General features: G+C 44.2%; 1 protein-coding gene across 2 annotated transcripts in view; it reads right to left on the bottom strand.

Moving 5' to 3' along the window:
- Positions 1–24,808, bottom strand: part of PDE4B (phosphodiesterase 4B) — a 173,702-nt gene that overhangs the window by 121,224 nt on the left and 27,670 nt on the right. Inside the window, exon 1 of one of the 2 annotated variants that reach the window (XM_027463812.3) lies at positions 11,585–12,062. The exons of the other annotated variant lie outside the window; for it this stretch is intronic. Coding sequence (XP_027319613.2) covers positions 11,585–11,820 — 236 coding nt within the window. The 5' untranslated portion in view covers positions 11,821–12,062. Of the gene's footprint in view, positions 1–11,584; positions 12,063–24,808 lie in introns of those variants that run through there. 2 annotated transcript variants of the gene reach the window in all.

Genomic DNA, 24,808 nt, shown 5'->3' with positions numbered 1-24,808 from the left:
ACATCCCGTTCTCAAAAGGTGACCGGCAGAAAGCACTTGCAACTTGTTACAGAAATTTCTTTCATTGTAAAATAACAACTGACAAGTACAAGACAAACGGGAATAATCAGCCGTGGCAGGCATGCAGCATGCTGCAATTGCGAATGCATACAGCAACACAACAGCTTTTTTTTTTTTCTGGGATATGCAGTAAAAATAGCAAAGCCTGACATTTAGCGATTTATTTTTTTTCCCTTATGGAGGCAGTTTTCAAGTAGGGTAGTGCAGATTGTCTGCACTCTCTTCTTGAAAACAGGGCCAAGCCCCAGGACTCAGTGGTTTCGAAAGGTGCTTCTGCTGTAGGGAGGGACTGTAAGAAAACATCCTTGTGCCTGGAGAGGTGACTGCTTAACGCTTCCCTAAGTCAGAAGAAAAAGACAGCAGCTGACTACAAGCCCTAGCCGTACAGATATTCCCAAGCCATTGTATTCAAGGGAAGCTTATTTCAAAATAATTTCTGGAGGAAGTGTGGGCTGCTCATTACAGCAACCCTCAGTCTGCATCACCCAACGTTACCTTCTCCACCCTGTACCCCCTTTTCTCCTTTGTTCCTTCCTTGTTATTATGTCAGTGTCATCACTTGCATCGTTACCAACACGATGGCGAAGGGATCTCTTGAAAAGGTTATTATTATAAAAAAAGTATTCCTCATACAGTCTTTACACCATTTAAAGTATACATATTTGTCTTGTAAATACCAATTAAACAGCAATGGATTTCTTTTGTTGTTTTTTTTTAGGGGGTGTCTTTGTTGTTTTGTTTGTTTGTTTGCTTTTGGTTGGGGGGGGATATTTTTTTTTTTTTGTAAGAACATAATTCGTCATTTGTTACCAGCTGTCTTTGAAAGCAAAAATAAACAATGTCTAAGACTGAGAATTACACAGCATTTTGAGCTTCTGTCAGCTTCATCTGGAACATAAGGAGCTCAGTATCATACAAAAAGGCCTGTAAGAATTTATCAATACAGCGTGTGGCCTCAGGATGGGTTTGTTAAATGAACGTGTGTGTTGGTTTAGTCTAACAGCAAGCTGCTGAAAAAGTAAGCAGCAAGCCCACAACGGCTTGAGGCAACCCATTCTGCAAACACTGGAGGGACAACGCAAGAGCCACTTGCTTCTGTGATCCACCTCTGACCTCCAACAGCTGAGCAGAACAGTTTGTTAAGGGATCCAGTCTGACAATGCAGACCTTGACTAGATTCAGAAGGACACATTCCCTACAGGGGAAGAGAGATTTTAAAAACAGACCAATGCCCAGACCTCAAAAAATTAAAGGTGACCAGGGCTTGCTTGCTGCCATTAATTTACAGTGATCGTAGTTAAGCCATGTAAAATTACCAGTTGCTTTGAAATCTTTCCTGCTTAAGTCAACCACTAAAGAAATACTGAAATAGGGGATGCCATCCACTTACTCTGGTCACCACCAGCAGCCCCAGTTCATCTCCAGAGCACTGCAACCTGTGCAAGGGGACGGCTTGCAGCCCTCTGCTCCAGGTTGGTGGGAAGCACAGGGCTTCCAGCCACAGTACTCGGCACACCACAGAGGGCACACCACAAAGGTGCCGAGAGCTCTGCAGTTGTGATGGCCATTGGGAAATCAAGCCCTTGTATTTACTCATCGTTATAATAACTGGATGCTGACAGAAGTGAGCCTCCCCAGGATTAGCTGCCTCATCTGCTCTTTACACAAATATTCCAATTCCCCGTCTAACTTGCTTGAGAGGGGACAGAATGAGGCAAATGGGCTGAGAGCCTCTTAAACAAGCACTCACTCGTTAATGTCCAGGAATTAGATCTCAGCCGATCCCCCACGTGTGTCTCAATTCCTACAGCGGGACTCCCAGCCACTCAGCCATTAGCAGACACCATGCGGATCTCACACTGAGTGCCATGCCATTTATCCATCAGCGGAGAGGTGCCTCCATCTGTGGTGCATAACAACAGCTTGGTTTTATGACAGAGAGGAAACATTGCTCTAACTCAGTGTACTCATATTGATGGTCATTATGCTGCTGCTTCTGCTTCTGTGTGAGCTGCAGTATGAGCAGCCTTTGGTAAGAACAGGGACACCTTCCAGGTTGGAGGTAAGGGAATCCCACAGAAATGTATGTGTCCAGATGAGCAAAATCTACTCAACTAAGGTTATGAAGCTGCAACAAGAGATGACAACGTAGAGAAAGACATTTAAGTCAAAAAAATTACATTACCAACTTTGTGCTTTTTGGAACTTGACTTTTCAGGATAAAATTCTAGCTCTTGAAGAGCTACAACAGGGCTAGGAGGTATAGGGTAGAGGGTAGGGCTATGAACAGAAGTGTACCATGCCGTGAACATGTTTTATTTTCACCTACATTTTACAATGTTGTTTGAAGAGCATCAAGATCTGGATCTACTGGAATTTCCTAGCTAGGTAAATTAGTCCTCCCATGACACTTTCTTCAACATTTAAACAGTAATAGTCTGCATATATGCTTGCAAGTCCTTGGCAAAAATGCATTCAAATTTCTTACAGATGATTTAATAAAGGTTGTGAAAGCTGGCCCTGAAGCCCATCTAAACTGTGCCTCACCTGGCTCCTGCACACTCACAGAAACCTGGATTTTTAAAAAGTAGATGGCTGTATCATACACCCCTTGGAGGCTGGCAGTGTATTCACTAGCCACAATTGCTCACAGATGAAAGGATCCTGGAGGCAATAAATGTGCAGCTTACTAACACCAGCTCCTCACCTGAGATAAACAGACAAAACTTCCTCCGAAGCCAGAACACAAACGCAGCATTTCAGAGGTGACGGTCAGATCTGGGAGGCTGAGGAAAAAGTGAGGGTCAGTGCTTCAAAGCCTCACCTCTCCCAGCTGCACTGGCCTGCAATTCCAGCAGCTGGCTCTGCTGGTAACTACCTACAGACTGTGTGACTTGCCAGTGACGGGCAGGCACTGCGTCAGTTAGAATCGATGCGAAGTAATCTGGGAACTGCTGCCCGCAGGATTTGTGTGCTGCCCGGCTCCTCCTGCCCAGTTCCTCGGCCTCTCGTATTCTTTCTGCCTTGGCTCTGTGCTCCCTGTCAGCCTCTTCTTGAGTTTCCTCATGTCACATCTGATTGTTCTGTCCCCATCCTCCTCAGAAAAATACAAAAAAGTAATGCATAAATGAGAGAATTACTTTTAATTTGTTCGTTTTGGTAGCTCTTCTTCCTCCATCCCATCTTCTATGCTCAAAGAAGAGAAACGCTGCAGTTTATAGAGAGAATGGCAGTCCGAACTGGATGCTTACTTGGGTCTATGATAAAAATTAATTTTAAACCATAGCACATAATTTGACTAAGAATTATCACTCTGAGAAGCAGAGATCTGAAAATACACTTGAAAATACAAGGGCTGAATTGTGAATCATGCTGAGTTCCCTTAAACCTCATTTCTGTGGCATAAGCTCCACAACGCACTGGGCTCAGTACAGATTCAGATCCTCCAATTATCCTGGTAATAATGAATCCAATAAAATGGAAGAGCTAATTTTACATTATTGTTATGAAAGAAAACTTTCCCTCTAACCTAATGAAGTTGTCCATCATTTATGCAATTATTACCTGCATATGTACAATGTCAGCAGGGTTCATTAAAGCTTTTCAAAATGAAGTAGCAGCAGAAAACGTTTCTAATTCACACAGAGAGCTCTTTACATGGTTCTTTATATACTGAAGAGAAAAGGCAGGGAGCAAACGTTCATTTACAGACCGTGTTCTGCATGTTTCAAGAACATACAGTAAATACTGTGAGACCATGGTAAAAGCTGCATGCCAATATTATAAAAGGAGGTCATTTGTTAAATATTTTTTTATGTTTGTATGCACTTTGACAACCTGTATCAGTGCAAAAGCTGTGCCTAAGCTAAGAGAAACATCAATTGATTTCTGTTTTGTTTTGTTTTAGTGATAAAATGGGATTAATTTCTCATGTTTCTTTTCAGAGTGTTATGTTTTCAGATGGCACGGCACGCTTGCTTTTCCATCCCAATGTCTAGACAGCCAGCTACGTCAGAAATCAATAAGATGAAATCCAAGAAGTTACACACAGCCTTCATTATCAAGACAAACAGGCGATGCAGTGCAATGGAAATTATTCAATATATAAGGAAAAATCTACCTGCTGTACATTTTCATTCAGAAAAAAGACTTTCCATTTCTGAGGTCTGCAACAAAATGCATCATTTACTGTCCACAACTGGCAATGAGAAATCATCATCGTAGCAGTAACCGAGCTACCCAGTGCTGGACACACGGAGCTGCTGGAAGGGCAACAAGAGCCCCTGCACCACATGGGTACAGGCTGATTCCACACCGACTGATAAAAATGGTTCACATCTAGGTCCATTAACTGCCGTGCAGATGTTTTGCCTTCGTAGCCTTAAAATCTGTTGTAGAGAAAGCTGCAATAAAATGCTCTGTTGTGATAAATTGCAACTTCAACAACAGAAAGCGTGCGGCCTTTACCCGGTGCTCTGCTGAACACAGAAAGGTGAGGTCAGTTCCAGGGAGCGCAAGCATCCTAACCTTACCCATAAAAGCTCTCTTTTCCTAGCAAAACAAGCTCTAGACAGCAAAGTAAGCAGCTTCCTAACAGCAAAGGATCACGGCACCAAGACCCCTGTCCCCAGCTGCCCTGTGCCCGGGACAGCAAGGCCGCAGGAGGGGAGCTCTGGGCCCAGGGCCTGGCAGGCCCTGCCGGCCATCCTGCACCTGGCAGGCCAATCAAGTGTTTTGTCTGACAAAAAAAAACAGTTATTTTTTACCATAAAAAGAAAATAAATCATTTAATTCATTGCTGGTTTTGCACGGTCTTATTCTGGTGTTCTTCAATGCCTGACCTGCCCCTCAGCCATACCTGTCTGTGGAGCTGAGAGAAGAAAAAAACTCTGAGAAATTTAAAATTGATTTTTCTTTCAGTGCTTCCCAGGGGTAGAGGTTTATCAGACTCAAGCTTTGCGTTTATTTCGTGGAAAAATAAAACCGTATTTCATACGAATATTTTTATATGGGCAGCTGTGACAGTGCTTCACCCCCAAACACCATCGGCAGCTCCTGTAACCAGTCTCCTTGTTTTCCCTTCGCATTCCGCTTGTGTCACTATGTCAGAGTGTTGCACAAATGCCTGTTATTTACTATCAGTTATAGCCGTGTATTATGCTACAGCAAACTAACACGTGTCAAGCAAAGCTGCCTCCTGGTTGACGAAGCACCATATTTTCTGTCAGGCCAGACAGCACAGTAGAAAAGGCAAGAAGCGAATTGTAAGGCGGAGTGAGCAACATGGATGCAAACAATTCTGTCATACGCAGCATCTCGTGGTGCTTGGTAAAAGCTCAGCTTTCTGGTTCACTTCTGTATCTCAGACTCATTCATGTCCTCACTAGGAAACCGAGAACAACTGTGATTTTCACGTTGTTAACTTCCTGAATCTGTTCTCCAATTTCTACTTCTCCAGATCTATGTTTGCAAAGACGCCTGTCACCGGCTCGGCAGAGCATTTTCTGTGACACTGCTTTAATTCACCTCTGCCAAGATCATCTTCTGACTACAGCAAAAGCCTTGTGCTGCGACCGGTACAGAAGGACCTACAAACCTGCCCAGGGCGACACAGAAACCTGCCATCGTGCTGGAACCGATGGGATGTTCTCATAAGATGATGCAAGGTAATTCAAGTAAAACACAGACATCATTTTGGAGAGCTAGCTGTGGTTATTCAGAAACAAAAAAAGCTGAAAAGGATAAAAAACAGTGAAGAAGCAGAGAACATACAGCTCTGCAGTGAAGCTAATCTACACTGCATAAATTATGTGGCAGACACATTCGTGCTTTATCAGTCTGTACTGGCAACCAACTCAAGCACGTACGAAGCAAACCCCGCTTCCTGGAAACGTACAGTGCAAATATAAATCTGTAGATGCTATCACAATAATAAGTTTCACATATCAACATAGCTTTCGACAAAGCTAAATTCAACTGTAGAACTTTGTTAAGAAACCATTTTAGCATAGAAAACACTGACTGGGTAGCTGAGGCTGGGCGTGCGAGTTGCTGCTCTTGGATTCTCTGCGTGGGTCTGCAGGTCTCAGCCACCACCACTCCAAGCCAGGAAGTCTCATGTAAGCCAGGTATTAAAAATGCCAGAAATAGATATTTATTTATTTTTTACATTAATGTAGGGAATACCTCCGGGACTCATATCCACAGGGTCTGAAGAGGCTTTTATAAAGGTACCCATTTTATCTGCTTTACACGTAAAATTTCAGATTTTGTTAACAAAGCTTCACAAAGTACCAAAAAACATTCAGGAAGGGGCAAATATAATATAAATCATCATTACCTATGAATCCACAGACACCTAAACCTTCAGAACCAGGCATCTCCCACTGAATCCCACTCTTCCCTTTGAGCAGGGGAGGAGGTGGAGGTAGGGATGCAGGACAGACAGATACTCCTAAGCCTGGTGATTTCTCTGTGAAGAGATCCACTCTTTCTATCTCCCTCCCAGAGGAACAGCTGAGCTCATCAAAATCAAATTATCATTAATATCATAATCTCTTGTACTTTGCGTGAATCTTTAACAGCTGGTAATTATGTTTTTGACACCAAGATAAAAGTTTGTTTTCCCACATAAAAGGTGGGGGAATGAAGGAAGCTTCTCCTTCCCGTCCTCCGTGGTTGTAGGCAGGGTTTAGGAGCAATACGTGCAGATGGGACAGATTTAAAGATTATGCTGCTGGTTTTGTTGTCGTGTGGGCTTATTTCTCTTGTTTAGTGAGCTCTTCTCTCATTTTCATGCCCCTTGGAACCTTTCCTGCTACTTTGTTGAGGTTGCTCAACCCCCATGGAGGAATGTATTCAGCAGAGAAAAAAAAAGGGAACCTTCTGTTTTTCCCCTTCCTTTTCCCTACTCACTTCAGTTTGTTTCTCCAAAGAGTTTCAACAGACAACTGAGCAACGTAGTTTGTCCAATATCAGTGAGCAAGAGAAAGCAAGACAACCGTCCTATTTCTCCAAAAGAAGAAAACCAAACTTGAAATCACATCAATACCCAGTGAAAAACAAAACCAGATTTGTTCACAGAAGTTAAGGCAAGCATGTTATTCAACGCCGGAATTAAGGAAACGCATCCTGCTATGTATACAGCAAAGTTGAAACGCATCCAAAATCTTATCAGAGGGAGACGGGCTACGAGAGACTGGCTTTGCCTCAAAACAAGAAGCGAATCCAAAAGGCAGCCCTGCCAATCTCACGGTCTGAGTGGGACTCGGGCAGGTGAGCCCCACGAAGCTGGCCTGCAGCTCCCTGCCCCAAAGGGCCATGCTGTGGCTCCATCCCATGCCCAAGCACCTGATGGAGCTGGTGGGGACCTCGGGTCAGAGGCACGGGTGTGTGAGGACTGAAGAAAGTGATGGATCTGATAAACATGCCTGTTATCCTCAGCGATTTCAAGTATACAGACAGTCTCCAAACCCAGAATTTTCTTAAGCACTGCTGCAGTGTTGGTTGCCACTTGGTAAGTCTTCAGTATTTGGTTCTAGAAGCACAAGGATCAGAAAGCAAAACAAAACGTGACATCATTTGATAGCTCTGATGTGCTGACAGCATGTCGTGCAGCTCCAAGTAATTAAACCGATCAGTTGTTATTCACCAGGCTTGGAAAAAAATCAAATGCTACCCCTCTGACTGGATTGTGCCGTACTATCTAACTTGGTAAATTCCATCGCAGAAGATTATTTTGTAATGAAAACAGATCATGTTTTCCAAAAATTAAGGCTAGCATATGATTTAAATTTTACAGCATACTTTAAAAAGCAAATATGTGTTGGTATTTCAATTGCATTGAAGGATAACCAAAAGAAAAAACAGAGCAAAATGTCCTAGTGTGCCATTTCTGTTCTACCCTGTATTTTCTTTACATAATAGATAACAGCTATAAAGGAAAAGCAGGCTTAAACTTACCAAAAGGATGAAAGATAAATACGAATTAATTTGGAAAAAAAACAACAACACAAAACCACGAGTCTTAGATAAAAGACAATAAACATTGTATTCCAAGAAATCAGTTCATTAAAAAGCGAGTGCTCGTCACACAACATAGCTGATGACTGACTATATGTTATGAAACCAAGTGATCTAGATTGTATAAACATTATTGAAGAAGTATAAATAAACTTGAAATAAATATTTAAACAAAGCTCTATGACAAGCAGCAGAGCACGCTAGAAAATAGCTACTGTCTTTTAGAAGACACTGCTGGATCTTGCCGGATTTTGCAAGACATTGCTGAGGATTATGCTTTGGGTGTAATCACGGGGATAGCAGCAGTACAGATGAAAGTAAGATGGCAGATCTGAAGAAAATAAAAGCTGGTTTTAGAACTACTGCTTCGAAAGTGCTTGGGCTAAGGGCAGGATGCTCTGTGAGCAGTGGGTAGGGAAGGTGATGTTTCTGCGTTAGCGCTGGTCACACATGAAAGTGCTGGGACCGAGCACTTCTCCTTGGCTTCTGGAGATGCTTTCCTCTCTCCAGAAACTGCAGAGCAAACTCTGCAAGCAGGCAGCACTGCGTGTTCCACATGCAGATGGCTCGTGCCGCGTATCAGTTCACACCAGCTTCTGCCTGCTCTTTTCCTCCCCAGATCCCAACTAACGCAAGTGGCACCAGTGGAGGCAACACGAAGGAAGGAAGAGGATGCAGGCTTTCCAGATCTCCAAGGCAAAAATGATGGATGTTAAGAAAGGAAGAATGACACCTGTGGATTCTGGTGGAGGAAAAAGAGTGAAGGCTTAACAGTTTTTGTGCTCTTAGCTTATATGAATGAGGTGCTCATTCAGTGCAACTCCAGCCATGGCAAACTATGGAAGGGGTTGCAGGCAGGCAGGGATCAGCCTGACAGATGTTTGAAGGCCACTGTGTTGACATGTTGGTAATGTACTCTCATATGCACTGTCATGAGAACTGGATCCTGAGGGAGAAGGAAGATTTAGAATATAGAAGCATTTGAATAATGGTCTTGTTTAAATATACACATTTTTTTTCTTTCTTTTTGGGTAAGATCTGATGATCGGACTTTGGAGAAGCCTGGTGATGACAGAGATCTCATCAACATAATCAGGAGAAAAAAGCAGAAATGCAGTTAGTTAAATAGGAAAGAAAATGCCCAAAAAAGACAATTAATTAATTAATAAGCAAAGGAACAGAGCAAGGGAAGAGAGGAAACTGAAAATGAAGGGCATAGAGGAATGAGCAGAAGATTCATCAAGCACTGACATTAGCAGTCAGGATGAAGGTGGAAGATCATAATTTATGGCGTCACTAATCCCCAAACTGCAGAAGTTTCCTGTTTACAAGGCTGTGGAGGTTATAGATTACATGATTTTACATGGCTTAACTGCCTTTTTGTTATCGTGCAGTTTGTGTTCCTTCTACGTTTCCTCCTGAGGCAATTCCTCTCCTGCCCAGACACTCCATCCTGGCTCAGCACAAAGGAACACCTTACAGAAACGGTGTCCCTCTTCGGCTCAGGTGATGAATGTTTGCATGCACTGCTCAGCAGATTTACAACTAATGAGTACATACCATTACCTCGCTCAAAGTCCTACTCCCAGCACACATGCAACATAGCTACACAGACATCCTAATGAGATGTTATATCACAATTAAATAGTTTAAGTTCCCTCCTGTTTTAACCCAAACTGACGCTATGTCTGGATCAGCTGTCTGTCTCGACTGTGTTACACAAGTAGACGCACTCATACCTTGTGGAAACCTTTCCTTGCAAGGGCGACTTTTATTATTTTGACAGTAGTTTACTTCTTATCTAAGGTTAAAACACCTATGTGCAACTAATAACCACCTGATTTGAAAATCTTAAAAAAAGGAAGAGCACGAGAACCTTCTACTCTTCCATGAAAAACAAACCCAGCACACTCCCAGCTCCGGTGCTCCGAGCAGAGGCCATCAGCTACATCTGTAGTGTGTGTGTGTATGCACACACACGCTGATTGCATCGGGCAACACAGACACCCCGGCTGGCCACATCCTGCTCGACTCATTCCCAGCAGTGCTGCTTTTCCACGGCACGCCTTTCTCCAAGCGTGCAGGTGGGGGTACGAGGAACAGCACCCCACTGCTACAGTGCTGAGATATGACAGATGTTTGAGGAATTCATGTGCACAGACATAAACGCTGCTGCCTACAACCAACTACAGTGCTACGCCGAGAGCTTGCAGCATGCAGCAGGCTGGGCAGCTGTTATCACTGCCTGGACAAACAAGCAGAAAGTCTGTGTGATTCCAGAAGTATGACTTGAATCGCAGGCTGCCACATCTCAAAAGCATCTCAAACAAACAAATCAACAAGAAAGCAATCAGTTATCCCATCACTACTCGGTACAATTCCCTGATACCAAAGTTCATGGTTTTTCCTCTTGTTTTTCGTACTGTTTAACAGCACAAAACAACTGGAAGAGCTATTAATACATTCTATGCAAGTATCAGAGTTTTAGTAATTTACTTTTTACTAAATTACAGAGCGAATTATGGCTTTGAAAGGTTATAGCATGACTCAAACCATTTTAAAATAACACCCTAGTTACAAAAGCAGCTGACAGCAATGGGTATTTCAGATACCCCAAAACATCTGGCCCACACAGACCTAAGTGGGATAGCCTCGTCCTCCCTCCTCTGATCCGGTCTATGGAATGGGAAGGTAATTAACACGGCTGGTTTAAAAATCCTCAGGTTACTGAAAGTTTTCTGGTTTAATTCTCCCAGTCAACTGGTGCGTATTTGAGAGAGTGTTGGAATTTAAAAAGTGGGCTTCACAAGGCATAGAGAGCAAATTTAGGAAATGAAGCAATGCAGTTCTCATTGGTTTTCCCCGAATCTTGTATTTTGGTTACTGCTTGTGACATGCCTCAACCAGTGCAAGGGACAGTCAGAGGCAGCTCACAGGCACCTGTAACGGCATGCAAATGGACTCGGGGCTAGCAATTAGAAGGGAGGGGAAAGCTCTTAGCTGGAGCTTCTGTGAAAATGGCTGAAAGAAGGGATGTTTGAAGCCAGCAACAACTGTCCAAAGCCACGCATCACCAAGTTAAAGCCCTCGCCATGATCTAACCCCGGGAGTCCCCTGCCCACACAGCCTGGTCTATGCTGTGCTGTCATCTGCAGCCAGAGCTGACGGGCGCAAAGCAAAAACGTAGCTTGAAGGATCTGAAATCAATTCGTACAGCCTACCACCAACAGCAACATAACGCCCGGGAAAGTTACTGGCTGCCGTCTTTGTTCAGCGGAGATTAGCCACCGCGCACATGAATAATGGGCTGGATTTATTCTGGAGAACAGAAGCTGAATGACAATCGTAGAGGCACTGCATTATACATACTTTGGCTGCCTTCTGCTCTATTCATTTAACGCTTGCAGCAAGTGCTGTGAATGAATCTCAGTGTGTTTTCCACTTGGAAGCACAGCTACATACATTGTTTTGCAAACCCGTCCCAATACCCAGCAGATCTTACCACGTATGTGCCACCGTAAAGCGCCGACGCTGCCGGATGCTTTTATTCACAAGCAACTTTCTGAAAAAGCATGGAGAGTTCCTCGGCGAGCTGCGAGGAGAAATTTTCGGAGACGTAGGTCTGTTCCCAGGCAGCTTGGGAAGCTCAAGTTCTAAATGCATTTGCTCTTTGAAAGTCCGTATGTAAATCTCCGTCTCCGGAGTAGCAAGTTCCCTGGAAGAATCTTTTGCTGTCATAGCTCAGACGTTGTGTGAGCTCTCACCATTCAGCAACCATAACAAAAACACATCACGCAGGCATCGCCGCAGATTAAAAACGCTGATAAATCGGCAAAGCTTATCCCACTCATTCACGAGGCTGGGTTCCAAATGCAAAGGCTGCCTAGAGCAACAGCAGCATAAATCGGAGGACGATAAGCCGGCGCTGTCAGAAAAGCCTTTATCAGCCCAGCTCTCCCTCTGAAAATGCGCCAAAGTGTTTCTGTGTCAGCAGCCTCCTTGTGGATGGGGCTGTCTGCAAGCTACACACCGACACTCGCTGCATTCATTCAGCTGAGCGCACCAGCTCATGAAAAATTCATAAGGACCCTCTCCTGATCAATCCCTCTCACAGAACGCTTGGGCTTCTTCAACAACACAAAAACGCTGGGTTTTGGGGTGGATGCCGATAAAATCAAGGGATTCCCAAATCGATCATCAGCCAAGGGACCCGATTCATTCAGGCCCAGGGTGTTTAACAAAAAGGTCTTCATTCAGAATTAGTTTGAGCCATACCGCAGTAGCTCCACCCATGACGTGCTTATTGGCTCGATATTATTTTGACAACTGGACTCTGCCTGGCTCCGTCTTGTGCTGTGAGCGTGTCGGATTCTCATGAAATGTTAAAGCCTGTGACATTGTTCCCGGGCACGGCGAGCACACCCCAGGATCACAGCTCCTACAGGAGGCAGCGCTGACACCGAGAGATGCGCACGGTGCCCGGGGTGGGCCAGCCAGAAAAGGTTTGATGAGGGGGCGAGGGGGGAGAAAGCAACAAATGATATTCTGCAAGAACAAAGACTGTGAGGATGCACGCTCTGCAGATGAAGCTGAGTGCTGGCAAAGCAGCACTTGGTACTGTGGGATCCTACCTGTGGTCAAGGGGCAAAATCAGTGCCAGGCACCGCTCAGCCCAAGCCCACCACCAAACACCAGCACACGGCGAGCAGAGGGAAATGCTGCAGGGTGGGGGACCTGGCACTTCCCTGCAAGGACAATGCACATTAATTAATAATAACTTAAGCCATATCGCTGTTTAGAAACACACAAAAAATCTGTTCTGTACAAAAACACCACAAAAACAACTTCTGCACTTGTAAGGAAAAAAACAAACAAACATGCAAGGAAGTTAAAGACACGATGATAACAGTATGAAAACACCACAGAGAGTGGCAGAGCATCTTTTCAGCTGGTCAGAAGGATGTGACCCTTTAAACGTAAATACAGTAATTCTCTTTAAAGGAGGAGGAGAAAGGAAAGAGAATATCCAGGCAGGCTAAGGTGAAAGGGCTCTGATCTGCGTGCGGGAGGCTGACTGCATGCTGCAGGTATCGATTACGCAGCAAATCACCATCAGTTCCAGTCGGCTTTGCAGTCCTATCCACAAACATCTTGCAAAATCATCCACATGCCTTTGCAAAAGCATTAGCATGCCTTCCCCGGCACCAAGCACAAGGCTTTCTGTAGAGCTTCCCTGTACGGCTCAGACTATAGGGTTACCAGACATTTTGCCCACCCTTGCCACTAAGCTATACGCAGTTATTAAAAGAAAAAAAAGATAAGTACCAGGATCTGCCGGAGCCTAACCTAAGGATACTGGAAATGACAGTGCTATCTGATGCTTAGAGGCTCACACGGTAGCAGAGAGGAACGTTTAATGCTTTAGGAATTATGACGTGTCAGACTGTGATCTGTTATTCTTCATCTCGACTGTACTGACAGCCAGGGAAAGACAAAGGGAAGCTTGAAAGCTATGCTGAATGATAAATAAAATCCGTGCAAACGCTCAGAATCTGGAATTCCAGACAGGAAAAAAATAATTTTCTAACTCACCGGGGAGCAAAATGAGATATTGGAGGGGTTTTGTGCCAATACATCTTATATCAGAGAAACGGTGTTTCTGTGCCTTTTCATCCAGCTATTCAAATGGCAAGGAGAGAAATGGGGAGCCCAGCCTTTAAAAGCACTCTGCAATGAAGCATGCTGTACAATGGCATGCTCCTCGTACTGCACGTGTACCTTCCCTACCAGAATTCAGAGCTGTTTCACGAGCAGTGTCCATTAAGGGAGCGCTTCTCATTATTTGGACACCATAAATTAGTAATGAGGTGTCAACCCCACAGCCCATCAAGGACGCTGTGGTAAAATGATGCACCGAGACTGTTGATGGAGGGAAGAAAAACAAGAAGCATTAAGCTAGGAAGATGGGAAAGGAGAGCATGGGGAGAAGCAAGCCCACATCTCCCTTGTGGAAGTACAAGGAATGAAAAGCCAAAGTGCCACCCTGCTTGGGGCAGCCAGAACACCAAACTGAGGTCTAGGGTGCAGGGTGCTTGATACAAAACCAGAGAGTATTCCGCAGGCTGACCATGGGCATGGCAGATTTCTTCTATTAAATATCCTCCAGACCTCAGCAGCAGTGGGATCGAGTGGCTGCCTGATCCAGGCTGCAGAGCAGCTCTCCGTTTGGGCTGCCATCCCTCGTGCTGCCAGCCTCTGCCATTGCACACACGCTGCATGCAGCCGACGTCCACGCAGTCTCTACACATTTGTAGTACTGGAGTCCTGTCAAGACACGCTGCTTTGCTTCGGGGTAAGCCAAGAGGTGAGAACAAGAACATCAGGAGACTTGAACTAACTGGCATGAAAGCTTGGTATCAGAGTTAACTTGCGGGTAATTCTGAAAAAGGACAGTGCTTGCTGAGGTTACGGTCAGCAACAGCAAATAAGGGACACCGAACACCTGCAGAGGTTACCAGGCACAAGGACCAGTTTTCTGAAGTTCCCCTTGCATACAGACAGAAATGGACAATGGGCATCTCACGTGTGTCCGACCTCCTGGAGCATTCCTAAAATACAGCAAGGCAACACCTTGCCTGTCCTCACAGATCACCGAGCAGTAGGGGCAGCAGTCCGGGAGTAAGAAGCAAATCCAGATCACCAGAAAAGCGACCAGCAACACAAAGAAAGAGCTGTGGAGGCAGAACGGGTGATTAAAGAAGGGCCTGGTAGTGATGGCAGGAAAAAGAAACAGCTTGCAAGAAAAAAGGAAATTAAGGAATTTTCAAAAGTTTAAGTGTACTTGGGTGATTTGTCATACCACCTTCCTAATGCACCAAAGCGCCTAGGATTGCAGAAGGGTTTCACATTTATTTTTGGAATTACTGATATAGGTGGAAAGCAACATTTCCAAGCATGTAACTCCTCATCAAAGACTGGTCTTCGTTATGTTGGGAGCACACAGAATTGCTAAGCAACAAGAATACATACTTCTTCCTTACACTACCGCTACTATTTACCTGTTTCTAAGTCGTAGTTGCCAGGATAAAACAAAATGCCAGGGAAGAGACAACGGTGAGAAGTCCTGCATGCTTCAGCAGGAAACGAAGAGAGGTTAGTTGGCTTTGCACAGCGTTTCCAGTCAGTGGCAAATTGGGTAATTCTTCCATAAAGCACACTCCATAGAAGCACGTTTAGATATAACCAGTTGGGAAGCTCTTTCCCCGTTCCTCAGGTCATTGTTCCATCCATACACATTAGCGAGGCATCCCAAAAGAATAACACTAACCCATCAACAAAATAATTAGAAAAATCTTCCAAGGTATTGCAGTTTGTTGGTATTATTATTTTTTTTTAAGATATAAAAAATAGAGGAAGAAAGCTAGATAAAAACACATTTTAATCAAGTGCAGTCTCTTTCTCAGAAATCCTGACTTTTAGTACTGTATCTTCAGGAGCAAAAATAAATATTTTGAAGAACGTTATGTGTGCCAATCACTAACAAACAGAAAACAGATTCTCCCTGCATATTTTTTTTTATTTTTGTTCAAGGGATTTGAAGGAATTTGAAGTGCTCCTGAAACAATAAAAAGAGTCAGTTCTTTTGTACTTGCTATTCCTGGAAGGACTTTGATGGCAAATGGGGAGAGCACCAAATTCCAGTCCCTCGTACACCAAGCAAACAGATACACATATACAAAAGTCAGGCATCTGTGCAAACACGGGGAGTAAAGGTCACCCAGGAGAGATGGCCATCTCCAGAGCCTTCATTAGCAGCTGACGATGCACAGGAAGGGAAGGACTTGGAGCCAGTATTGGTCTTTTAGACCATAATTTGAACATGATGTTAAAAACTATTTGGCCCATGACATTACGGAATCTCACAGCGCTGCTGCTACTTAACAGTTGGATTTCTGCCCCATGTACTTGCTGTTCCTGAAGATGGTTGAAGGTAGAAGATGGGCTGGGAGAGGATCTAAGATGGACCTCCAGGAGAGAAGCTCGCGGGGCCCATTAGCTCAATTAGCTCAGAGAGAGACAAAGGGGCGACCTGATCCTAAGTAGGAATCCTATGATCCTAAGTAGGGAGCACTTAAATCACCTTCCCTCTCCAACAGGTCAGCCAAATCATGTTTCTGTTATAAAAAAAAAAAAAGGGTTGATGACAAGGTAGGAGTCATCATGCAGGAAATCAGAAAGTGGAATTACAATTGGGTCACGGAAATAAGGGAAGAGTTTAGGGGAATGGGGCAGCAGAGGAACATCTGAGCTTGTGAGGAAAGAACAAGATTCAGACGAGAAGAGGAAAAGGAAAACAAGGTAAGGGAGAAAAAAAAAAAGGTAAGATAACAATTTTCTGTTGGACTAAACTAATAAAGACATGTGATTAGAGAGAAGCAGAGACGATGAGAAGGTAGATGAGAGTAAACAATATGGGAATAGCTACTGGGACTGGAGAGTAACTCAGTTAAAAAGAGTGCAGGAGAGCAGGGAATAAATCTGCAGTGGAAATGTCACAGGGCTGCCATGGATGAGTCTTCAGTTCGAGACCTGAGGCAGAGGATGCGATTGCTGTATGAACCAGCACTGGAAATAGGTAAAAGCTATCCAGGCAATGGGAGGCAGGCAAAGATGCAAGGGGGGAGGTAAACTGGAAGCAAACTGGGAATGGCCAGGAGGAAACAGAACAAGATCAAATGGCTCAGTGAACCAGAAGGTGCAGGTAAGTGGCCAGGAAAACGGGTGCCAAGGAATGGTGTTTCTACGTGGAGTTAGAAGTCACCGCAGATGAAAACGTAAGGACGGGGAACACCAGCACAGGGGTTCACAAGAAAGAGAGAACTCACACCCTCCCAGTGCTGGAGGTGGTTTCCTGGACACTACAACAGAAGTGGAGAAGAAGGGAGAAGGAAGGTGAGGAGCACAAGCTGAAGACAGCGACACAAGTGGAAGAGACAGAGTGTGTGCTTTGTGCCTTTTTTATTCCAATTCCATCACGACCGAGCACTGTGCTGTGTCTGCTCCACTGGCAAGTGCTCTGGGCATGTCAGAATCAGAATCAGCAGTCATTAATTCTTCCCATCCTAATCCTCATGTCACCGTTAGCTCTCCTCAAAGCAGCAGCAAACCCACTGATAGCCTCTACTTAAACACAGCCGTGACTGACAGCTTTAAACCACCACACCAAAATCTGATGCTTCGGAATAGGAGTTTAGCCTGAATATTAAGAATTTGTCATTCTAATTTAAGATGCGTTCAATCAGCTCCAACATCCTACAACACGGAAAAGGAAAGCCTCAGCGCAGCCCAGCAGTCAGACTTCCAAAGAAGCTTGCAGTTCAAACCTAGTCTAAGGACTAATAATAGCATTAATGTCACAACAGAAGCATTATCTGGAAGCAGCGAAGAGATGCTGATGCAGTGAACTCCTTCAACCCTCCCTTAATATCTTCCTTAATAGAGGCCCAATGCAGGGAACTGTCATTTGGGCTCAGAAAAGGGAAGCTTTATGATTTGTTTTTTCATCTAGTTTTGTTTTAATCTTTTTACTTTAAAAAAAAACACCCTCATGCTCTCTCCCTACCTTTACTCAGTTGCAGTGCCTGCTGTCTCACGAGCCAGAACTTCTAAAAGACGGCCCCTCAATAGCTCCATGACAGAAAACTTTAAATGACATGTTTGAGGATTTTTCTTGTATTTTCCTGAATGTTTCCAAAATTGAAAAGCTGAATGAGAGGCAGAAATACATCACTAATTACTGGTTTGCAAGACGAGTTTCCCACATTTAAGGGAAAAAAAATAATAATTACAATTCACTGCAATTTATACTACCATTGGGAGATAACTTTTTCTTCTATATTCAATAGTTTCAAATTATACAGCCTGAATCTCCGTTCCCGCAGATTTAGGGGCCTCTGAATTTTCCTGAGGGGCAGACACCAGCAGTTCTTGCATTGGGCTTTGACGTGCCGTTTTGGAGCGCTATAAATGGCCACAGCAGACAGAACCACAGCACCTAGCAACACTTACGTGTGCAGCGTAAGAGCTGAGCCAACTGCAAAAGCAAGAAGCAACTGGAAAAGTCTGTCTGTATTTAGTTCAGAGAGCCTGGACGGACAGCAGCACAAAGAAATTACGCGCTTTTAAGAGCTTACCAGGACCCGCTCTATCTAGAAGGCGTCCTTTGGAGTTCTTCCCATTTAATTAGCATCCAGTTGCTTTAAAACAGATTATTCCGTATTTATTAGGCAGCTCATTTGTTAATTTTTGGTTTAGCACCCAACAGCTGCGGTCTCTGCATACCATTTCCTAAGTTTTTAAGTCTTTAAAACATCCAGTACCTCCACCAAGCTGAAGGAGATCCAGAATCTTTCATTTATTTGTGGCTAATCACAAAACCCCATCCCTAAGAAAGGCACCCTGAGAGTCTGTGGTGGCTTGGACGCCCGGCTGTTCGCATCGACCTGGCCTTCTAGGTCAAGCAGACCCCTGCACCATCTGAACTTCTTGCACTTTTTAACATTTAAACAAAAAATCACAGTTTCTTATGGTGCTACAGTGCCATTTTTTCATGTAAGTCTTTATGTTGTTACCTCCTAGGAGCTGCAAATGAGGAGATAAATTTACGTATTAAAAACCCCTGGGGCATGATGTAAGACACAGCACTCATAGCAGTAATTTCCTTAGCAACTTTGTGCTTGATTTAGAATATTTCTTCGGAAATTTTAACTGCCGTCTACATTATCCCTAGTGAGTAATCCCTTATGTCAGCCCGATCTGTATTACTTACGATTATTTTCTGATTTCAGAGCCATAGATTAATACTTCACAATAAGCAAACTTATTCCTCAAAGGCATAAACCTCGGTGGTGACTCCGGAGAAAAAAGAAGCTAATGCAAGGAAGTCGTACAATTTCACACATCCTTTACGGACGAAGCGATCAGAAAAGGCTTTCTGCTTCTCCACAGACAGCTCCTGCTCAGCAACCAGCCTGGGCTCTTTGCTCACTTCTGCACCGTGTCCAGGGGCTCCTGGCACTGTTCCTGGCCAGGATGTGCAGTGAGTCGGTCAAGGAGCCTCCCTGCTCAATACGGAGTGCAATTATCTGGTTATCATGCAATGAGAATGAAAACGATCCAAGACAGTGACAGGCGTGAAAAATCGATGTTGTTCTGTCAGAGCAACGTTCTTCCTGATAACAGATAACCCCATCCAACCGTGTCCCCTTTGCCAGCTCATTTGGGCACTGCAATGGGAGTGGTCCAACAACAAATGCCCAGCCCTGGACAACTCCTTCTCCTCCTTTCAGAGAAAGGATTTAAGCCACTTCCACAAGCAATCATATTTTCCTGTTATTGGTCTCACCTGATGAACAGGACCCAACAACTTCACCATTAATCTGGATCTGATTAGTTCCAGTACTTTACTCGCACTCTCCCAGGTTCTTAGTTCTGCTGTAGTTAGCTGAGAAAGCATCATTCCTGCTCGCACACGAGTGAGTTTGGTTACTACGCTGTGGTTCAGATCATCAGCTTGTCACCTCTCTCCAATTAAATGGTGGAAGGTTTACAAATGCATTTATTCATAACTATTGTTCCCTTAAAAATCACTACGTTTACTGTTCAACTGCGAGGCTGGAAGCTCCAGCTTTGCCAAGTGTCTTGAGTTTTGGTGCTCGGAAACCGTACCAAAGGCACTGCACACCGCAGTCAACTCACATCCTGCTTTATCCATCACAGCTCAACGAGAGGAATAAATTCAGCCTCGGCCCCTCTGAGTGTAAAGTCTTGGGTTTTCATTATTGGAAAGACAATGTTAGCCAAATCCAACCTAAAGCACTTTCCATTGTTAAAGGGCTGCAGTAACACACTTCTCCTGGAACACACACTCTTTTTTTCCCCCAAAGTCACAAGCGTGCAGTGTCCAGCACCCAGCAAGGAGCCTCAGAGCAGCAGTTGAGGGTGAGAACCAGCAGGAGGTGACCAATTCATTCAGATGAAGCTCTCAATGTTATAAGGTCCTGTTCAGAGGGTCCAGTAAAGAGCTGATGCAAAAAATATGTCCAGAAACATACTGGGAGCTCAAGACCTACCTCCTCAAAACACGCAGAGAAGGTCTAAAGGCACCTGGCACCCACCAGTGCCAGGTGGCTGAAGGAGCTGGTCTCCAGTTAGCCCACAGATGTTCCAACAAACACAAAATGAGCAGGCTCAATCCCTGGAAACGTTTCCCACTCCCAGCCCAAGCCACCAGCTGCAAGCCCAGGTGATGCCAGACAAGGCTGCCCAGCAGCAGACCCCGAGCTGGAGCACGTGGCAGAGCCACAGGACGAAGGGCTGGCTCTGCTGGCGTGCCCAGCATCACCATCCTACAATAACCACGGCCACGTGGGACAACCCAAGCCAGGGATGCAGGGCTAAGCACTGACAGAACGAACAGGTTCATTGTGTCCTGTCCTGATAACCAGAGCTCCCATGTCTCAGTGGAATTTTGGTAATCAGAGAAACTGTTCACAGATCAGAGATAATTGAGTGCTGTTAAAAAAAAATGAGTAGCTTGGTTACAAGTAGTTAGAAATGTGCTTTAGAAGTGGACTTTGCTGAGTTTGGGCTGGGGAAGAGTGCGTGGTGCATGGGATCCTACTGCTTACGCCATGGATCCGCTGAGAAGGAGAAGGCAGCTCTCCAGGTAACAGCACAAGCCGGTTCTGATCTGACTAATGATAACTTCATCTGAAAGGAGAGAAGTTTAGAGATAAAAGAAAGTTGCGTCAAATTCTTGTCTGATTCAGCTTTTATATCAACTGTATTTCCATAATCTCCATTTATTTTATATTCTTGGGAGGATGAAGTTTGAACATAATATTTCAGAAGCTTCGTTGTCTTTTTCTAATTAACAGTGACTCATTTCTTTCCATTCTAGATACATTTCAAGCTGTCTTACTTCATTCTGGAGAGAGGTGTATAATTATAATTGAATCATTAAAAGCCTTTTCTGTGTGCCGACAGCTACCTCTGTTTTGAACGACTAGTACCTCCAGGCAAGCCTTGCAGTACCAAACTTCTGGATCATCTTCAATAAAATTCATGTCCTCGAGTTGCAATTCATCCAAGAAAAGGGTTGCTATCATTTTGAGCATGTAAGCAGACTAAAATCCAACAAATAAGTGCAAACTATGAAAAAATATTATCTTGTAATAATTTGCAAAAAAGACATTTTGTACAAAATTAAGAAATGAGAAATAATGGAAATTAAAACCTACAACTAATCCAACATTGTGTTTCTTCTGAAAATTCCCCTGTACTTACCATACCACATATAAATCATAGTTAGCCTATCTAGGACTTCTGGCAAACACAAATATCAAAAAATATTCCAACTGGGACAAAGATCCAAGAACTTCAAAAAAACAACAGCTCCAGACGATGGCTAAAAATAGGCAGTCAAAACACTTATCTGTGTATTTTTAGCTGAGCAATAGCTGCAGCGATACCTCGGAGATGACGCCTGATCTCTGCAGCACTGGGCGTGCGGCCGTACCCAACCGATGTCCAAAAACGAGCTCGCAGTGAGCCCCATGTATTTGGGTTCCCCACCATTTTCCCATCGTGGAGGATCCCTAGGACTCAGTCTCACGGGAGGACTTGCTTGCAGCACACCCAGCTTGAAGTCCAGTTACAAACCACGAGGTGCTTGCATTTCCCAGTCAGTAGGAGCCAGCTGCTGGTCGGGAGGCAGCACCCTGCCCCAGCTGGATCGATGAGGGCGGGATATTCCCCGGGGGAAATGATTTCCTGATTTCCTCCTCCTCGTCTCCGTGAGGTGTTAAAGGGAAGCTGGGGCAGGGGAAGCAACCATGACAACAAATTCAAGGAATTTTCTTCTTCCCATGCTCGACAGATACCCCCTGCCTCCCACCTTGCTGAACCCAAACAGATTTAAACCTCAGTGAGCTTCTTGATGTGATATTTATGAACTACCTCTAGACACCATAGGAAGTGTATCACGACAGAACACTTTCAGCTTTTCAGAGACGGTCTTGAGGGGCTCCCAGCACCCCAAGCTCCTAGGAAACCTGCTGTTCAGCACCAGGAATGAGCAGCTCTTAAATTTAGCAGATAACATTTCAAAGAAAACTCCACTGAAGAACAAACAAAATCACTGAGCAGGTGAAATCTGTTAGGATTGTTCCCAGTGTATTACCTCTTATCTCCCAATCTCTTACATCTTTCTTGTTAAGAGACCTAGAACAAATCATGGTAATTCCATTACTCAAACCTACATCGCCATACACATTGTCCAGAAACACCACAGTGGCATTAAAAACTACCTTCCCTGCAGAATATACAATATGTTATGAGGAATACAGTTGACCTCCTTTCTTCCTTTTTCAGGATTCATGCATGCTCTGGAAACGTAGCACAGGCTATTGAAATACAGGCAGCGTGTTCAATCAGAAGAACTGATCCTGTTTCACTACAAGAAAAGAGGACAGGATTTATATAGGTAATAAATGCTTTGGAGCAGATGACCTTCAGAGGTCCCTCCAAGCTCAACCAGTCTGTCATTTAGATACTTTTAAGTATAGGTGCAAAGAAAAACAAATACGATTTTGGTTTTTCCCCTCTAGGTTTTAATTTTTCACAAAGCCAGCTCATCTATTTTTTTCTCCTGTTCTAGGGTTGCAGCACATGCCCTCAGTTCTCATCCAGCTGTATTTGCAATGACCTGTGAAATGAAACTGCAGCCTATTTCATGGGGTGAGCAAATCTCCATTCCCTTTCCCCCCCCTAACTTTCCGTGCCTGCCCCTTGGCTCAGCACCACCAGCACGGCAGCGGCCGAGCCCAGCCCCAGCTGAGGTCAGTGTCTGCTGAAGGTGTGGGCTCGGACTCAGCTGCCCAAAATAACTCCGAATTTTGTTGTTTTGGGTTTAATGCTGCATCCGATGTGCTGCCCACGATCACCACCTGGAGAACAACCTGCAGCACTGCAGGCAGCAGCCTGGGTGCTGCACAGGATGGATGGAGCTGTGCACCCTGCTGCAGCCATGCACTGACCCAGTGCTCTTCGCATTTCCCCACGTCCTACCGGCTTCGGCAACAGTTTCAGATGGACATGCAAAACAGAATCAAGCCCTAAATATTTTGCTTTCAGCTTTTGACCACCACCAGTTTGCACTGGCAAACGACCAGTGCTAATGCAACATGCTTACACACACAGAAAGCACTATAGTTTACTGTGGTTAATCACAAGTGATGTAAAAAATTCCTTAAAAGCAAAGATTAATGATTTCTTTTCTTCTTTTTTTTTTTTTTTTTTTTTAAGTGAAAAGCACACAACCTGAAGAGCAACCCATTCCATTAGCCTGCAACTCCCTACAAACCTCAGTCCTCATTTCCTTCTCACAGAAGAGCGAGGCATGGTTTGTGGTGGACAATTAGCACAGATGTTCCAATACAGCGTCTAACACCATCATCTAAATGTTTAATAGAATTTTTATGCCCTGAAAAATTGCACTCATTCGTTTATTTAATATTAAGTGTACCAACTCTTTACAGAATTCTCAAAACTGCCTTATTTCCTTACGGCTTGGAACAGCCATATCCCCTGCTTATTATTATGTAATATTCTTATAAACAGCTTATTTCCTTATGACGATGAAACTGTTTTGTTTCAGCACAGAAACTTGATGCACGATGGCCAGTGCATCTCCACGGCCCGCTACAAACCCATGGAAATGGTGTAAAGGAGAAGTGGTCGCTGCCAAACCCAACCCAGGAGCTGCTAAGGATCAAAGAATGGGGGAAGAGAATTATTTTGAATGCTCCAGGTGTAGCTACAAATGCATCGTTCACACCTTTGTTCTCCCCTCTTGCCTGGATTTATCATCACAACGCTTTAGTTATGAAACATGGAAAAGGATTACTGCAAATATTTTAACAACTGTTATGAAAATCGGGACAGTATTTGTACAAAAGCCACTTACAAGGCTTCTACTTTCAGACTGCTGCTTGAAGGTCTATATCCTATATCCTATATCCTACATCTCTTTTCCCCGGTACGAATGACAGAAGCTCTTTGGTATGGGCACTGCCTTGCCATTTTCACACAAAATGTTATTACAGCACAGCCAGCTTAACGCTGCTGCTTTGGAGTCAGCCTGCCCATTTTTCTCTTTATTGGTTACAGCAGCGCTGGTCTCCAGAAAATACAATTCTAACATTAAAGAGAGAGAGAAAGAGAGAGAGAACCCTCGGGAGCTGCTTTATTTTTAGGTCCCCATGTATCTTCATGAAAATGTTATGCAAGTCAGGGCTCAGCCTCCCACAGTTCTTACCTCTGTACTACCACCAGAAGGTGAATTTTGGGTGATTCCTGAAAAAATGCGGCAGAAAAATACTTATGAAAGGAATGAGCTATGCCTTACTTCCCTCTGCCCCTCCCAAATAACACGTTCTGTATTTGAACCCTGCTATTCCTTTCTTCAAATCACAGTCCCCGTCACCCCAGGAACAGCTGGACTCCCACAATCACATTCTCAGCACGTCCTCTAACACAGCACTGATGGCGCAGATGAATTTTGTGCTGTCACAGTGATGGCAGAACCAAATTTCACCTGACCAACAAAGCCCAGTATTTTTAAAAGGAAACAAAGTCTTGGAGCCACTGCGATATAATCTGGCCG

This window comes from Anas platyrhynchos, chromosome 8 (genome assembly GCF_047663525.1).
Source record: "Anas platyrhynchos isolate ZD024472 breed Pekin duck chromosome 8, IASCAAS_PekinDuck_T2T, whole genome shotgun sequence".
NCBI classification, from domain to species: Eukaryota; Metazoa; Chordata; class Aves; order Anseriformes; family Anatidae; genus Anas; species Anas platyrhynchos.
Note: the sequence above shows the minus strand (reverse complement) of the source record. Positions and strands in the feature narration are given on the sequence as shown.